The sequence below is a fragment of the Apis cerana genome, linkage group LG7, assembly GCF_029169275.1.
Source record: "Apis cerana isolate GH-2021 linkage group LG7, AcerK_1.0, whole genome shotgun sequence".
Classification (NCBI taxonomy): domain Eukaryota; kingdom Metazoa; phylum Arthropoda; class Insecta; order Hymenoptera; family Apidae; genus Apis; species Apis cerana.
This window is the reverse complement of record NC_083858.1, coordinates 492743-512443: the sequence shown is the minus strand read 5'-3', so window position 1 is coordinate 512443 and position 19701 is coordinate 492743. Positions and strand designations below refer to the sequence as shown.

The window sequence follows — 19701 nt, the reverse complement described above, 5'->3', positions numbered from 1 at the left end:
ATAGAGAGATGAGATTCTAACGATCATTTTTTACACGCGTTATACTCGATTTCAACCGCGATAAATCAGCAAAAATGACATCGTCGAAAGTGTTGTCCATCTTCGACAGCATTCGAGACGAATTCGCGCGACGAACGACGCGTCGTTGGAATAATGTATGCACGGATCGACACTTTTTGCAAAAATAACAAATGATACGTTTCGTTACACGGCGGATCTCGTAGGCGCGAATTATTTTAAGCGAAACGCATTTAGCGAATGCATCGACGACATCGAGACAAAATTTTCATCTGTTGGATATATGGGATGGGTTAAAAACGACACTTAGCCTGATGACGTGCCTCGCGTTAAATGCTTTCAGCTGAGAAATTTCATTTTATGTGGCTCGTCAAACCGATACTTTGAGGTTAAAACGAAGATCCAATAAATAGACGTTCATTACGCGGGAATTTATGAAATTACGACGGACATCTCGTTACTCAAAATAGGTGGAGAAGATTGAAAAAATGTGATTCGAACGGTTAACAGCACGGTGGAAATCTTAAATGAAATCTCTCCTTTGAAGAGTACGAGATAATGGGTTGAAAGGATGAGATTACGATAAGAGATCTCTCGGTGTATTAAAGTAATTTGAAATTGGTAATCCGTCAGTTGTTAAAATTGGTCTCGATGTGTGGCCTTTCGCTAACAATCGCTAAGCGATCGATTTTGCCATTTATACGGGAAAAAGTTTTAAAATAAAAAATACCAATCTTTTGATTTTGATAATAATAATTACAGATTTATCCCTTGAAATTAAATAATTTATACGATACGTTTAAATATTGGAAAAAAATCTTTTGGCTTATATTCAATGCAGATAATATTCAAATCATAATAATAACATCCATTGCAATCTACCTAGCGGCAAATATATATGTATTTACAGTATTTTATATTTAAATAGAAATTCATTCTATTTTCGTCATTTCCGAATTTCCAAAGATTATTTTAATTTTTAGAAGAAGATTATAGTACATTTAATGATACTTATCGATACTTATCTTAATATTTTTAAATAATAAGGCGTAAAAAAAATTATATACATCTATTAAAGGCTGAAGGTGACCTTAAGAATTTAAAAAAAAAAAAGAAAGAAATATAGACGATCTATTATAATCATTTTAAATTTTAACCCTTTCAAGCTTAGTTGGACACAGATTATGCGATTCATTTAATATATAAACTATAAAAATCTCTGGAGAGAAAATCTTCATCGATATTCCTATTTTTATTAGTAGCCATTTAATAACGTTTACACGAATAAATAATAGATTTTCAAACGGAAGATCATGGAATTTTTGGCAATAAACTCGATCAATTTTCGTACAACTCGCCGTGTGTAGAAGCCAGATTCTCCAAATTTTCGAATCAAGGAAACGTCACTCAAACATAGTATTAAGTGTTAATACAAATGTTGATGCGAAGCAAATTTGATTATGATGAATCGAGATTTGCATAGGAAAATATACAAACCCGAGTATTATTGGTCGCATAAATATAATGGTAATATGACATTTATGAAGAAGAAATATTTTTAGACAATGCTACAACTTTAGCAACTAATATGAGTTTACGAAGAAAGATGTTTCTCATTCTGAATCCGATTGCGAATGATTTCGAGATCGTAAAAAGCTCGTTGAAAAACAATCCAACTATTACACAGGCCGAAGGCGTTATTTATTTCCATTATAATGATTGCCACCTTGCGAGACGATTCGAATCCCATTGAGATTCGAGTTTCTCCTTGAACGCACCACGTATTTTTACACGAGAAACGACACAATGCATTAAGTAATCTTCGCCTATCTGACGAATGATTTAAACTTGTGATAAACTCGCTTTGAAAATTCTATTTTTGATCGTACCAATGGTACGAATATGTAGATTACGTTTAGGAGATAAAAATTCTGGTATCTTTTTTTCTTTTAATCTGAAAAACGTGGTTCGAAGCGAAAAAAGGAATTAATAATTTTAATTAAAAAAATTAATCATTAAAACATTTAATCATCATACAGATTTATATTATAATTTCAATGAATTCTATTCTTTTTTCTTCTCTTCCTTCTCTTCCTTCAGAGCTCACGTACCACGTGATTAAATATTTCTATTCTTATAAATTTAAATATTATATATTAAAAATTTCCATGAATGAAGCGATGAATAAATCGAATAAACAACAATTTACAAGAAGTAATATCCGTTCGTTAAAAAATTAACCATCAACATTGTAAGAGAGGGTAATTTTTATATTTATATTTTCCAATATCTACGTGCGACGATCAAAATTATCAGAAAAAATGACGGAAAGATTACACGCAATCCCGAGTAATTTCGACATCAATCGTACGTCATTTTTGGCCGAGCAATAATTGGTACCGGTGGAATGTATTATTACATCGCGATTCGTGGCGAAAGTTGCGGCCTTATCCTTTTTGCGCCCTGCATACCAAAATTATTCTCGCTTTTCGAACGATTTCCATTCTATATCAAAAGCGTCCCAATCGTTTCGATCCGAAAAATATTTTCTCAAGGAATTTTTTCCATATATGCATATCTCTATTATTATCTTTTACACGAAAAATTTCAAGAAAGAGAAAAGTCAAATTTAAATTTTGTAAAAATATAAAAATACAGTAGAGCAGTGTGCGACAGAAATAATTTCGATGACGCAGATGATGGAGTGATCTTACAAGTGCGAAAGATTGTTTGTTTTCTGCTTCTTCCAAGCCGCGAGTGTCTACTTAATAAACGCCCGCGAAAAGAACGAGCACTTCGAGATCTAAAAATACGAAAGCTCCAGAACGAGTCGTCGTGCTCCCGAAAACGATTGCGACAATATTATCGCAAATACGTGCATTAAGCTGTGACCTCGTTGGAAAAACAACAAGGGACTTCTCGTTTATTGAAAAATCTATTAGAAAAAAATTTGAAAAATTCTTGATTTTCACACGAAGATGCACGATTCATCGTTTGGGGGTACATAAAGTCCACAACGAATATATCGAAGTTACAATTAAATGAAATAAAATTAAATTAATTTAAGTAAAAAGTATCTTCAAATTTAATATATCCAATACTTCTTTGGAATAGACGCAAATAACAAAAGATGCAGCGAGAACGTTTAAACATGCAGAAGATGTGGAAATTTGTACGATTGACGGCGACAAGGTCGAAGCAAACAACGCCGACGTTGTTCACGGTCCTCGATAAATAACACGATTCACGATGCAAGACGACCAGAGTATCGGGTTTCAACGAACCAGGAAAGAGCGGGTTTATTGGGTAAAAATAAACGAAGATACCGTGGAAGAAATAGATGGGTTAACGTTGACGCTAGCGACACTATTTCGGATGTTTGAATTAGCAACGATTACGTGCCAATTTATTAATTATCAGAGAGGTTCGAGTAGTTGGTTGTTGGAAAGGAATAAGTGGGAAGAAGTTTATTTATCACGTATGGAAATCACGATATTTAAATCGTGATTCGTTGAGAACGAGAACATGATTTATCGAGAAATTTATTTTATGGAATTTGTGACTTCGCGTTCTCTCATGGTATCTGCAATGGTAGTCGATTGCTGATGAACAGGAGATATCAATACGTTATTAATTGGCTATTTTAACTCTTGAATGCGTGTTTTCATAATTGGATATGAAAAGTTAAATAAATTTAAATATAAAGGTATATTAGAGATCGTGAAAAATCGACTCTCAAGACTATTCACACGTATATTCACATTGTATAATCTATCGATTTAAATCCATCATGATACACGGTGACACGTTTCAAATACATGGGGCCTTACGAGTGTTGCTCGAGAAACGCTGATCAGATGGTTCACTCACCGTTCTCCACGTTCAACTCCGCCGCGGTTCTATACGACATAGGTCTGCCAAAGTCACTGGCGTCGCTCGGATGCAGCAACAATTGATGGGACGCCCTGGAATGATGCCTCGAGGTGGACGCCCGATGCAAGTGAACACTATTTAGGACGGTATTGCTCGAGGCACGGCTAAGCGCCTCTTTTTGTCGAACAGCCTCCTTGTAGATCTTGCAGTACATGACGATCATCACGAGACCGGGGATCCAGAAGGAGACCGAGGAACTAATCACAGCGTACGGTGGGTTCACCTCGAACGTGCATATCTGATTCACCGACACATGTGTTCAATACTTTCTCCTTGGAACGATCGAGGAGAATGTATTATTTTGTGGTACGCTTCTTTCTTTCTTTTATTTTTATCTTATTTTTATCCATTTATTTATAATAATATTTTTTTAGGGAGAGGAGGAGGGGAGTAATTAATAATTAGTAATTATGAGAGAGATTCAGGCATTTTTTTGATATTTTGAGAGTCACGTAAAATAAAAATAGTAAAATAATAGGGATTTTTAAGTCGTTTGTTTTCTTATATTGGAAATATTTCTTTTATTATTTTTAAAGTTTCTGCCATTCTTGTATTTATTTTTTTTTTACTGTCATAGAAGTTGTGAAAACAAATTGTGAAACTTTAATAATAATATTTCGCTAATATTTTGTCATACTAGTGTTTTTATTTTATAAATTTTTATTTCATAAATTTAAAAAATTTTAAAAATAATTTCTAACTTTACTTTCATTAATTTATTAAATAAAATATTTCGATAAACAAGTTTAAATTGAAAATTAAAAGTTTCTTGGACTACAGTATCATTCTCTAAATTGAGATATTTCTCTAAATTGAAAAAGAAAATTTTTATTCCGTTATTTTTTAAAGCGGCGTCTACATATTGAAACTTTATTTTAATCGAAATAATAATACAAAATGATCTATCAACAATATTTAATATTAAAAAAATTCTGTTGAAAAGTATTGACGTATGTGCCATCTCTCTCATAATTATTCCACGTTGGAAAAGATTTTAAGTTAGGTACAAGTTTTTCTTTGAGATCAATTGAAGATTTTTCAAAGAGATAATTTTTTTTTACTAAAAACCTTCCTCTTCGTTTCCTTTGTTTTCGTTTCTGTTTGTTGATGTTCTTTGTTATCTATCAATTTCGAGCTTTTCTCTAATTGGATTAAAAATTCTGATGTCAAATTGTAAATATTGGTTGGATCACGTTTTTCTTAAGATTTCGATTAATTACGATTTGATTTTTAATTTTGACTGAAATTTTTTTCAATTTACAATGATTATAAAATTCTCAATAAATTTTATATTTTATCTTCTTCTCTCAACTTCTTTTAAATTTATTTATATATCCTTTTTTTAATATACCATGAAACAATTTTTTTTTAAAATTAAATCAAGATTTTCATTTTTAATCGAGAATAATTTGAGATTAATCCTTTTCAATATTTACTCGGTGTTTTTTTATTTATATTTCATCTACGAGTTTTCCTCTCCCAACTTGATCATTATTTCTTACACGTTTAAAACTTTAATCCAAAGTTCTTCGAGAACTCTTGATTTTTCGATCTCGTTAATTTTTTTCTTCTAACATTTTATCCGAACTTTCGATCCACTTAGTTGAATAAATTTAATTTAATTGTTTTAATCTTGTCATTCTTGTTTATGTATAATCTACAATTGTAGAATTATCATAAAATTGAAATTAATATTCGATATATGTTTTAGAGGAAAGAAAAGAGAGAAAGAAGAGAAGAATTTTGTTTAAATTTTAACGAAACCTCTATTTTTTTAAAAATAAATGTAATTATGGAAAAATATAGGATATGCTATAATGGCAATGGGTTTTTAATCAACGGAATCTATAGAAACCATTATAATCGCATAAATTTCGAAAGCACGAAAGAATTATTGTTCGAGGACAGAGAAATATGAAAGTGGAAGTCTCGGCAGAATTTCGATTAACGGAACGTCCATTGTTCGAATCGTTCATTGTACCAGGTGTATTATCGAAACAATATATTTCGTCATGCCATATTGCTCCTTTTCTCGCTAATATTTTGCACTAGATCACGATTAATCGGGAACTTATTTAACTGTGACTTCATTTGTTGGAGAATAAATTCTATGTGCATTACGTTTAATAAATGATCTTAATTTATTGTTAATATTATTTATATTGTATTTCGTGTTATCCAACAGTGAACGAAAATAAATGGATATTCTAAAAATAGATTGAAATAAAATATTTAAATGAATAATGAAATGACGATCAAAAATAAATATTATCGATGGAGGAAGAAATTTTTATCCGTTTTAAAAATCACGCAAGAAACAATTGATAAAAAGCAATTGGAAATCAAAAAAAAAAAAAAGAAAAAGGTTTAAGAAGAAATGAATACCGATAAGATTAAAAGAAACGAAAGTATAAGATTAAAGGAAGTAAGAAGATTGAAAATGAGAACGAGAAAATTGGAGATAAAATAAAAGGAATAAATGGTAGAAGAAAGAAATTAAAGATAAGGTAGTAATGTGGGTGGAAGAATCAAGATCCATTACTGCAGTAAGAAAATTGAAAATAAAGGAGTAAGAACTAATAATGAAAGCAGCGAAAGCAAAAAAAGAAAAAAAAAACAACGGTGAATTTAAGGACAAGCTAAGAAGTTACGAATATACGAATAGTTAAGAAATAGTTGAAAATAAAGATGAAAGGAAGTATTAATAGGAATAATGTAATATTTAAATAGTTAGAAGTTAGAAGAGCTACACGCAGAAATATAATAAAGAAAGTTTAAAAATAGACATTGAAAATACAAAAAATAAACTACGTAGGAAATATTTAAAGAGTTATTTACTTTGTTCAAAAAATTCTTAAAAATACATTTATTGCTATTCGCGTTTTAAATTTTAATATTCAAAATTTATGTTTCTCGAACATAGTAAATATCCAAATCTTTCGTAATCAGAAATCATTGAAGAAGAATCAGAAAATTTTTACGAACGAATAAATTACTACAATAAAATATAAAAAAATTCATAGAGATTGTCGGTGTTTTAAATAAATTAAAATAATAAAATTTTCAACAAGTTCCCAGAAAAACATAACTCGCTATGTTGAATTACGTAATAACGCGAGCTCGACTTGGCGGGACACTGAAAATTAGGAAACGAGTGAAATTCACGTCCGACTTTATTAGTCGAGTAACAAGATAACGCTCGAAACTCGCATAAGAATTTTCACCGTCCTCGAAAAATAATAAATTTACCGTTTCTTTGGTCGTCGTTTTCGTTCCAGCTGCAATTTTGTTAAATTATAATAATGGGAGAGACCGTGCTCATCCTCGTTCATTGTACGTAGGTTAACGGATGCGAGTACGTTACAAAATCAAAGTTGTACGTATACAAAGCGATCGAATATTGGATAAGAGATTACAATGTAAGGGCCTGGAACGTAATAATCGAGCACGTCGTTGGAAAACTTTGTCGGTTCTGTTGAACAAGAAGCATTGTGTAATAAGATGTTCTGCCTTCTTGTCATGAATACCGAAGAAACGGTGATTCAGATAGTTTGGTGTTCGCTAAATCAGTTGTGTCTTGTTTCCCTACCGCTTTTATCCGCTACACTCGACAGAGATTGAGATTTCCATCATTTCGAGGTATTATTTAATAAATAAATTAATATAGAAATTGTCTTATGAACTTTCGTTTTAATCCACAATTGGATCGTTTAGATTACGTTTGAAAAGCACTTAAACGATTCGAAGAGGTAATGTTTTCTAATTTCAAGAATTTAGAAGCAATTTTATATTGGAACAAAAAATGACAAAATCTAAAGTTCAGAAATCAAATTTTTGACTCGTTCGAATGGCTACTTTTTTTTTCCATCTCCAAACGAGTTTCGAGTTTCATTCCATCTATTAATTTTTCTTCGATCGAAATAGTTGTCAAAAAATCATTTATCATACGCTATAATATTTTTATAATGTTCAATAGGAACGGTAGTGTGTATACATTCGTTCATATACTTGAAAGAATTACGAGGAAGCTTTCGAAGATAAAAACAAATTTCTATTCAGATCTTAATTTATTAGCAACTTTCTATAAAACAGGTCGAAATAGATGGTCGAATAATTGAAGGGAAGAAAAATAAAAATAACGAAGGTTATCGGCGATCTAGAACAGAACGAATAAAAGTTGATAACAATGGCATTTTAGTAAGAGAAACGCAACACATGGTCGTTGGACGTGGAATTATCGAAGCTATTAATTCCGAGTTTCCGTTTATAGCAGGGTGGGCAAGTAAGAGGCAGGACAGCAAATCATCTCTATGCAAATTTCGAAAATCGTTCATCTTCCCCGCCACTTCCTTCGCGTTCCCTCGATCCACGTTCGATTTTTCTTGGATAGAAATCTTGTCTCGCTCGAGTGTAAATATCCGATGAAATATTCTATTAACAGCAACGACAGTAAATTGAACGCCACTTATCGTCCGTTTCCCCATCCACGAGGTTAACGCGGAGAAACGCGTTCGAATTACAAATTCGAGGGATTATTCTCGACGCAATAAACGTAATGAGATCGAATTTATTCGGTGATCGAAGAAAGAAAAATAAATCGTCGTTCACTTTTCAAACAGAATTGAAATATTCTATATACTATAATATATGTATATAAAATTAGAATGCCAGAATTTACGAAGCTTTTTCGAACGTGTGTTTCGCGATCGTTTGAAACGTTCAACAATTTTTTTGAGAATTTTTTTATCGAATGTTAAACTTTAATAAAAAAAAAAAAAAAAGAAAAAAGAAAGTAGTTTTGACCGTTTCGAAGTTTTTCATTCAGATATAAATTATACTTTGTACTTTGAAACTTATATTTTTCAATTTGATGTAATTTTAAATCGTTTCTCTCAAATGCGACTCGTAGTCGGCGTTAAATCGAATCAACGGTTATTTTTACGTTTTAATAACCATGAACTACTTATGTAATCAGCTGTTTCTCATTAATTTGATATGCAGTGTACCGAGAAATCGTCGCAATTTACGAACGCTCACGGTTCACAAAGCATCGACACCAATTAGATCTATTCATAAAAATTAAAAAAAATGATAGAAAAATGCTTCGTATAGATAAAAACACAACTTTTCAAGTATTCGAAGAAAAAATAATTAGAAACGATATATATATACAAATTGTTCGTTACATCATGGCGTTCCTTTTGTTTCTTATTCTTATTTAAATAGTACAATTTTTTTACCATTATTGTAAATGACAAGAAGATTCGTCCCTAAATCATCTTAAAATGACGGCAAGGAAAGTATAAAAATCGAATTATAAAAAGAAATTTGTTTAAATTGGGATTTTCAATCAGTGGTTGAAATTTAGAATCGTCATGCTCTAAAAAACTTCACTTTAATATTCACTGGGAAAGGATTCTCGGGAAACTGGCAGCAGTACGTTATCTCGAGCGAATTGTGGCTTTCCATCTTGGGAATATCTCCACGTAAATGCGCTTCCTCTCAGAAGAAACGGCGGAAAGGAAGATGAACAAGAGGAAATAAGTACGATCGTCTAGCATCAAACTAACAAAGCGATAAATCAAATAAAAGAATTCATCGTAAGAATTAATAATCTTCGAGAAAAGATTCTTTTCTTCTTTATCGTCGTTCCTTCATTTTCAATATAATCCTCCATTCTATCCAACCAATACCAATATTTTCTCCCATCTTCGTTCAATTTCACTTTTCAAAGAGAAAATCTTTCCAAATTCGATCGATCGCCATCGAAATTTCAAAAAAAAAAAAAAAAAGAACCTCGAGAAAAATCTTCTTCGATCTTCTTTTTCTCCAATCAAGGTGGAATCGGTGAAATTGGGAAATCGTTTTGCAACGAGAAATTCCAAGTAAAAATGCTCAACGAGAGTAATTGAACACGCGTGGCCACAAAATAAGTCGCAAGAGAAATTGTTCTCTCTTAAATCGTTCCAACCTCTCTACCTGAGAATCATTGTCCAACTGTTCCAGATGCTCGTCCGTGGCGTACCACCCCATGAAAATGGGAATGAAACTGATGAAAGCTGGCAGCAGCCACGCACTGGCCAGCATACAGGTGACAGTGAGCCTCTTCATGATCGCGGGGTACTCCAACGGCCTGACAATGGCGTAATACCTGTCCACGCTGATGCAGCAGAGATGCAGGATCGAGGCTGTGGAGAAATACACGTCCAACGAGCACCACACGTCGCACATGATCCTGCCGAACATCCATCGACCGCTCAGCTCGACGGACGCGTTGAAAGACATGGCGCAAACCGCGACGAGGAAATCGGCAGCCGCCAGACTGACCACGTAACGATTGGTCGGCACGCGCAGCTTCCGGTGCCTTCTCACGCTCGCGATCACCAAAGCGTTGCCTACGAGCGCGGTCACGATGATACCGATGATCACCACGCCCTTGATACCCGTCCAAACGACGTTGATCGGTTGATAAATGTCCCCAGAAACGGATAACGCGTCGTGGACGCTCGAGTTGAGCGAGAGGCGCTCGAGGCCGGAAGTCGTGGTGAGCCTGCCTATCGATCGGTCCACGTCCTCGTCCGATGGCTCACTGACTTCCATTCCAACACGAACCGCCTGTGACCATGTTACACACGCCGGGAAATCGTTCAGGGTGAAGTCTGTCCGAGGCAGTCGGACGCGAGCACGGTGTTGGAATTCTTGGGGATGGAAGACTGGCGTCGAGAAAGAGATCGATTCACTCGCGTATCGACGTGCATTGTGAAAATGCAAAGTTCCGCAGGATTTGGCCCGGGCTTATGGAGATTTCGTGTCCCGTGATCGGCAAATTTCCGAGGTATTCGATGGATTCGTTATCTGGATATATACGGTGGATTAAAATTGTTAAAAAGATTCTGGCGTGATAAAATTGAGCGATGATACGTGTAAAATGATAAATGCATACGAGAATGGAGCGTGTCTAGATGGAATTAATAAATGGATGTTATCGGGTTTCGTAATACGTTTCATAAGTTTTTCCTCGTCGTTTCTCGAACGAGTAATTGTACGACAAATTGTTCGGATTGGTCGTCGAATCGAAAATGGATCGATTCGTTCGAAAATCGTGCAAAACGTTATCAAAATGTCATTTGTATTATTTAAAAAAGAAAAATCTTCGAATCTTCTTCGACCTGGAATTTCTACGCTTTGCTCTGTACGAACGTTCGTCAATTTTTTCTTCCCAAGGGAATTGCACGCAAGAAAAAGGAAGAAAAGAAATGACTGGAGGCTGTACAATGGACGAATGCGCGTGAGTAAACTTGCCTCGTAAACGTTCCTCCTGTTCCTGAGCGACGGGATATACTTTAACGTTAAAACAAACAGCTGGAGCACCGGGTGAGACAAGTTGTGTGCATATTTAGCTTGCTCGAAAAACGTCTTGCTTTCAGGTATTCCAAGTAAAGTGCAAACAGCCAATGACCCGATCTCGTTGGATGTTACGTTTCGAGAACTAGAATTATCCTGCAGACAGAGAATTCGTTTCTTTTCCGTATGCATATTTCACGTATCGTGTTTAATCTTTGCGAGGAATCGACGCGATAATGCTTAATTAATTCGCTTTTTCGAAATTTAGAAAACTTCTGATACGACGAGTATCGTATTTTTACAACGTTGACTTTTCAATTTTCGCCAAGAACAATGTAAATTTCTCACAATTAGAACTTTAGATTCTATATACTGTAAAAATTATTACCAAAGATACATCGATACATTGTTCACGTTTGCATTGGTTGGTAAATAGTTTTCATTTACTAAATAACAAGAATTTTCAAACAGTTTTTCTCGATTCTTTATTTACGTGTCGTGTAGATAATAAAATAAAATTATGGATAATATTCGCCGAAATATAGATTAAACGATTAAATTTCAATTTTGCTTCGATGTTCTTTATCAGAAGCGGAGGAGACGAGTCGTGGACGGACAATATAAACCTAACGCAATAATTGGAACACAGCGCCACCTGTAGTTGCTCAATTACAAACCATACTCCGTTCAAAGTAACTTCTGCTCCTGTCCCAAATGAATTCCCTCGAGTTCAGCTTATCGCTTACCCCGTTTACCGTAAGTCTAACCGCAAATATTCTATCCCCGAACAATCTAATTTCTCGTCATCCGACGTGTCTGGCACAGTTCATCCGGAACACTGCCACCTCAAACCACCTGCCACGCTATGGAAAAGACAGTTTTCACCTCGCGAAATCCTCCACCACTACCTATAACCAACGACTGTAGCGAATAACTTGATAATCCCAGATCCCATCCCAGGTGTCAAACGCAAAATCGGTCTTAGAACTTGTCACCTGGAAACGAACGAAACCTGTTTATCGTTACGTAGCGTTATCTATAAAGGAGTTAATTAGTCGAGTCCTCCTATTTTTACGATATGATATATTTGCAGTTTTTTAATCGAATATGAAGAAGAATTATTTAAATATCTCGAAAAATTATGATAACTATATTTCCCAGTTTTTAAATAAATATCAATTATATACGCTAATCGAGTATCTATAACTCGATTAATAATAACGCGATGATATCGAATCCAGCAAAGATCCAAGGTCTAGATCATGACACCGTACGAGAGATGCGTGAGAAATGGACGTTGGAGATGCGAAGCCTCAATGGGCGTAATTAATGGCACCCGAAATGCCGTAGTTCCGGCGGAAATGTGAATAGGCACATGGTCGACGTGGATATCGGGGACTGGCTCGATTTCCTGCGTGTGATGCGTTTGATAGAAACTTGTCGACAATGAAGAATAATCGGTGTTCTTTTTTTATCTTTTTCTGAAAAACGTTTACCTTGGAAACTGTGAAATCGAATAAATTAAAAGTGTCGTGATTCGACGCGTATACATGTCGTGTATAAAAGAGACATGTTATTACATTTGAGGTAAATACTCTAATTTTACCGATGATGCATACATATGGAAGGTTGTTTTTAATATTGGTATAATTGCAACAGGATAATAACGGTATCCCCACCGGTATTGTTGAAATAATAAATGATTCTGATATCAATGAATCGAAGTTATTTGGATACGTTGGAATGTCTTAATTATTATTACGAGGAATATTTACTTCGAGCGATTAATTGTAAAACGTATTACAATAGCGGAAAGGAAAATACATATTCACAGAAAGATATTATATATATATTTATTAATATATCGATAAAAATTGATTTAACAACAAGTAAGTATCGGTTGTTATTATATTACATTTCTAATATAATCGAGTATTTATTATGATACATGCATAAATTTAGAAAATTTTCCTTCTTCTATCTGCATAGTTAGCTTTTAATTCTATTAATCTTCTCTAATTTTAACTCTTTTTTGGAAAGGGATTCTCATTAAGACTGCTACTTTAAACGTGCTTTTGAATTATTTGAATTGGAATTATTGTTACATTAACAGGCGCATTGATTATTTTGCTGATTGTAAATACGATAAGTATAAATTTCGTTTATTATCGGTTGCAAGTTTTACTCGTTGCATCTTTTGAATTGCAATAATTACTGTACAAAGAGAACTAAACGAATTTCACTGATTTTGTTGGGTATTTTGTATTCTGACAGGGATCCACGTTTTTATATTTATATATTACACAAACAATTATTTTTTCATTAAGATTTCTTGTTTGCTTTAAATATACCTTTTTGAAGGTAATAATTAGCAATCAACGCTTTCGCTGAGTTAATGATAGGTATGCAATGATGATAAATTAAAGCGGTAATTACGAATATTTACCAGCAATTCAATAACCATGTGTAAATTATATGGTAATAATTCAAAAACCAAATTGACATTTGAATTGTATTGTAATTGTATTATTGCATTGTTGATTTATAAGTAAAAAAAGAAGAAGAAGAAGAAGAAGAAAAGAACTTTTCTATTAATTGTAACTTTCTATTATTAGATAAAAGATTATTAAGTAATATCAGATTTTTTTCTGTAAGAGATTATTTCTGTTATTCTTTTTAAAACTATTTATAACTTACGAACGTACATACGTGTTAATTATATTCGCGAGACATCTTTGGAAGGCTGATTCTCGAAGACGCAAACATGTCTTCAAAGCAAACACAAATGTATTAACACTGTGTACACATCTATACGTATTTGGTTAAATCTTTTCACTTAAAAAAACGGAATCTCTGTAAAACAACAAAATCTTTCAATACACGATCCAAGATTTTATAATTAAAAGTAACTGGGATAAAGGTAATTAATTAAAGGTAATTAAATTATATAATCGAATAAAAAAATAAAAGCTTTTAATCACGAGTTGTGCAACGTTTTTAATCGCATCTAGATCTTCTTTTCGAACATTTTTATCTTGCTCATTATGAAATGGAATACTCGTTACTTGGAATTTAATTATTATTACATTTGTATCAATGTTTCGCCAAGCAACTAGTGGTTAGGTTGAGATGCTTCATTAACGATTTTTTTTTTCAAAAAAACTACCTCATGTTGTATTCATAATCACGACTATAATTTAAAAGCTTCCAGTTGTCACTGTTAAGCTTCGCTATTCTAATCTCTGCCCGTTAATTAAAAAAGATAGGTTGTTTTCTTTTAAAGTATCGGTTAAATTACGATGGAGTAAAAATTATTCATCACCGTGATGCATCGATTTACGACTTTGCGTTAGTCGCTCTTAAGCCTGTGTCGACCGAATTATAAATGAGATCATCAACCTATCGAGTTTAGAAATTGTAAATAATTTTTCTTTCTCGATGTTAAATGTGTGAATTTTTTATTGCCAGCAAATGTCTACCGTCTTCGCATCTTGATATTTTGGAATGTGTATTTTCAATAAGATATAAAATATTACTCAATAAATATTACTCTCCCTCAATTGTTTAATTAGAATTAGATGCAGATAAATGATACAACGTATAAGCATAATAATCCGAAATAATAAATGAAATAAAGAGAACTGGGACGTTATAGTTGACGAAACATAAGAACAGATCGAAGTGAGACAAGCGAATATAATGCAAAAACTAAAAGAAGAATCGAAATAGAAAGTAATAACAGATGATTGAGAGGAATTCATTTTGAAAAAGAAAATAGAATAGAAAAAGGATAAAATAGAGTATGAAAAAATAGGATAAAAAGGAAATAGAAATATCACAGAAACGTGAATTACATAGAACGAGATACATCAAAATATCCATGCATCGCGGAATAAAAATAGAAAACGAAATAAAAGATAGATAACGGAATAAATAAAAAGCAAAGCAACAATTGAAATACATTTGAGCTTAAAATAAAGTACACGATGAATAGAATTGAAAATGAAAGGAAGAATTATCCTATGTAATTTAAATAAGAAAAGAAAATAAATAAAGCGAAAAGAGTAAGTAAAATTAATTTTCTATATTCGACGAATGAGTTTCTCGTTTCAATGGATGCTAATGCGAGGAAATTAAACAAATTCGAAAACAAAAATGACCTCAATATTCAAAGAAATTGCTCGATCCTCATCGAAGATCGTTTAAAGTTGGACAAGACTTGAACGATCCTTGTAAATTTCAGTTGCGGTTATTGTTGATGAGCATCGAACGCTCGAAAGCGGTTCGAAATATTGGAATACTGGTTTACATCGAGTCTCGAGATCATTAGCAATCCGTTCGATATCTCTGTTGAACCACGTCTACGATATCAAGTGCCGTTAACGAAGACAATAGAATCATGAAATAAGTAGTGGAGAAAAAGAAAAAAAAATTGTAATCGATTGTTGTTTCATTCGACGATGAAAATTTATTTTCCAATTAAAAAATGATATTCGTACAAATTACTCGTCATCGACGATCTTTAATCGGAAAAATCTCGAATCAAAAGAGAGGAATATTTATTATACGTTATTTGAAATATTTCTATTCTCGTTTCGAGAGAATCCTACAATCCGATCAACTGCGATCGATTGCCGGCGACACGATGGTAGAGCTGCACGAGGAGTGTCACGGGCGTACGAGCAACGAGAGAAAAACGAAAGGAAAATCCTGGTCGTAATCGGCTCGGTTACGAAGGTTGCTTCTCATAAATCGCGTCCCCGTGTCGAGAAGAGACTCGTCACAGACGTTACGTGATCTCGATGCGAGATCTCTTATAAAAGAAACCAGGGTCAGCCTTTCCCTTTTCGTATTGTTATTCGGATAGATCTCGGCCGCTGTTACATTTTTCGACACGAAACTTTCGAGCGAATATACCATGATAGAAGATTATATAAGAGGGATCGCGAAATATTTTTCGAAACGAGTAAAAAATGTTTATAACATTTTGTGAAAAATTGCAATTTTGCTCGAACAAAATGTGGAAGTATCAAGAAATTATACGTCACGGGAAAAAAATTAATGTAAGAATAATGATGATTTATGGGAGGACAGTTTTCTCTAGGAATAATTCGCATAAAAGATACAATTTTCGTAAACCAAATATATCTCGAGTTTTTTGTTTAATTTCGAAACAACGCACAAGAGAAGAGAATTTAATTTTTGTTTGAAAATTTATAAAAATTTTATGAAAATGTAACTCGAACGGTGCTGATAACAACGGAGCTATTTATTTCGAATTGAATTAATACCCTGAGTTATACGTAATGTTCTTAACATTCCTTCAAAGGCGTCGATGTGAACTAACACGAAACGAAACAAGCATCGCGCAAGACGCATTAAAATGCACCTGTGAAAACATCTTTAAAATCTCATTGTTCAGTGATTTCTTTTATTTTCAAAGAAACAAAGTGTCATTTTCCGAGACGTTGCAATCTTATCCAAGAAATTATTCCATAGACGCATTATTTTGTTACGTAAAATGTAAAAATCGATTGGGAGAATCGTTGAACAATCTTTCAAAGATCACGAAAATATGAAAAGTCAAATGAGAAGATAAAAAAAGACGATATTTTCGATCTTCTCATTTTCCAAGTCAACTATAAATTAACCGAGATTGGCACTCGAAATATTATTCTTCTATATGAAATATAAATAATATTTAACAATTATAATCGAAACTTTTAATTATTTTTGTTATTATCATTAATCGTTTCCGTTTCATTTGTAATCATTTTCATAACTCGGAAAAATAATTATAAAACTAAATCTAATTTATCTTCTTTTCCACATTTCCATACAAATTACAAAAACACATTTCTCATCGATCTTCACGAGCTATCGATAAGTGTCTTTTCTAATTTCCGTATTTCCTCCGCATACACGATCATGTCTGGTAATTGATGATACAATCGATTATTTGATTTAATTGGAAAATAGTTAATTTCACTTGGAAATTTTCAAACTATGTAAAAATGTTGATCGGAACGTACTTACCAACAATTTAAATTTACGTTTTGAACGAAGCAAGAGAAGAATATTATGAGATAAAATTGTTTCATACTCCACTTATGTCTGGCTTCGCTCGTAAATTCCAATTTCATTTTTTTACACCAATTTTTGTGGCTATTTCGGCCCCCAGAATAAATTCTTCAAAAGTATTTCATGAATATATTAACATCGCGTTAATACGTGATATAAATTTATCGATATTGCGCATATCCGATACATCGATTTCCTCGTGCTGGAAGACAGTTAACCCGACTGTTCGATTAATCGGCGATAAGTTAATCGAAAACATATTATTATTGGTGTGTCGGTAACCACTTTGAAACACGATAAACGAAACCAGCAACTAAATCGATCAGATCGATGAAGGAAAAACGAATCGAAAGAAGAATGGTCGAGTAAAATTCGACCCATATTTCTCGAATCGTTTGTTGCAAAACTCGATGTGGAAACCGGAAGAACGATAAAATGTCCACGCTTTATGGTCACGCTCTAGATAAGAGCAATATTTTTCAAATGAGTGAAAAGTAGTGGAACGAAATAAAAATCTGAAAGATAGTGGATACCTTTCTAGAAGATTATCTATGATCATGTATATTACAGTCATTTGTTATTCTTATTATTATTAATGAATTTAATGGTATTCATATTCACAAATTATACAAAAATATGGCGATACAAATTATACAAAAACAAAGAAAAAATTTTCTTTGTTTTATGATATGTGGTATTTCCTTGTTAAGAAGTTTCAAATGAAAATAAGGCGATACAACGTATACATCGATAAAATAAAACGAAAGTTTATTTTACTCTCCTAAACCTGAAGAGGATACAAATGATGAAGATGGAGCGAACGAAGAGTATGCTATGTACCGTCAAATAATAAATCAATTTTCGCCTTTTCTCATCAATCGATAAGACTCGAGTATTGCCACGATATTTGTAACCAAGTTTATAAATTTGAAGACAGTTTTTATCCGATATGATAAACGAAAAGAAGAGAAAAGTGTACAATTAATTATTGATATTTGATTACATTTATTTTTCTTATTTAATATTCAAAATAATAGTAAATATATTTCCGCGAATCACAAGTTTTAAAATGAAATGTTGAAAGAAAATGATGGATAAAATATTTAAATAAAATTTCAATGTATAAAACAATTAATGTTATCGAGCGATAACGATAAACTGAATGCAAGAATGAAAGTTCCATTCGCGTGTCTTTAGGCAAAGTGAAATATGTGACCAACTAATTCAGTGTGGACAGATAATTTCCTGATGTCATTCTACTGGAAGCTTACGTATCGAGTCGAGTAAAACGTCGATCAATTTCTCAACAAACGCTATTTACAAGATAAATACATCGATTGTTTTCTTCGTTTCGATCTCACGATTCATCACGATTTTCGTCTTCTTCTTTATCTCGCGAATAATATCGAGGATTTGATAAATATAAAATAAAAATATAAAATCTCTTTCTCTTTCAACCCGAAACTTGAAATTATGCGAAATGATGATCTTTCGATACTTGAAACGTTAAAAACATCGAGATGGACAAAATAGATCGATGTGTCGAAGTATCCTATAATTTTTGGAAACTCAAAATATTGAAATTAATCAAAATAGTGTGATAACGATGGATGTTTCGTTTGTTTCATAAATGAAACAAGAAATCTTCGATGAATTATAATCAATCGTCCTGAATAGAGCAAGAAAATATTTCGTACACAGAAGATAGTGCAATATCCTGAATTATCGTACGAAATCTCGTTAACTTTGCTCCACGTAAAATTGGAGCAATCGTTGATTTCGGATTTATCTTATATCACGAGAATAAGTACTGCATTACCAAGATTGAAAAATTGAGATAAGTTTGGTGCGAGGAGGATAAGATGACGAGGCAGAAAGAGAAAATAGCGGTGACACAAAAATAGAGCAAGTTCAAGAGGGATGCATTTACATACTGCAATATTCATAGAGACGACATGGTGGCCGCGATCGAATGCCAACAGTCGGTGGACGTTTGCGTATGCAAATTGTTCGTAACGATGGGTGAATCTAGACGGATAAGCGTGGAATTTTATGGAAGAACCGCATATTTTAGCCTGTGTGATCGATCTCGATCCAACATCCAGATTCCTTTCGAAATCATTGAGATCGCTATGAGACTAAATATTTGGAATTTATTTGTTTCTTTTTAAGTAAAAAAAAAAACTAATAGGATAACTGCTAACTATAATTAACTATACCATTGTCGGAAGAAAAAGAACGTAATTATATAAAAAGATGAAATCAACAAATGGGTTTGAAAATTGTTGGATAACGTTGGATAAGATCTGATATAATATTTCGACG

At 33.0% G+C, this 19701-nt stretch overlaps 1 protein-coding gene and 1 long non-coding RNA gene across 5 annotated transcripts in view; one reads left to right on the top strand and one right to left on the bottom strand.

Annotated features, from left to right (window-relative positions):
• Positions 1-19701, bottom strand: part of LOC107994565 (octopamine receptor beta-3R-like) — a 109163-nt gene that overhangs the window by 19217 nt on the left and 70245 nt on the right. Inside the window, exons 1-2 of one of the 3 annotated variants that reach the window (XM_062077482.1) lie at positions 9931-10551; positions 3889-4189 (exon numbers count right to left, since the gene is read on the bottom strand). The exons of the other annotated variants lie outside the window; for them this stretch is intronic. Of the exons in view, the coding sequence (XP_061933466.1) occupies positions 3889-4189; positions 9931-10551 (922 nt within the window). Of the gene's footprint in view, positions 1-3888; positions 4190-9930; positions 10552-19701 lie in introns of those variants that run through there. 3 annotated transcript variants of the gene reach the window in all.
• Positions 3277-13132, top strand: LOC133666467 (uncharacterized). 2 transcript variants are annotated; one of them, XR_009830643.1, is made up of 3 exons: positions 4122-4257; positions 9958-12882; positions 12955-13132. It is a non-coding gene; the product is annotated as an uncharacterized LOC133666467 (long non-coding RNA). The 2 variants fall into 2 exon arrangements; XR_009830642.1 differs by lacking the exon at positions 12955-13132 and having other exon boundaries at positions 3277-4257; positions 9958-11765.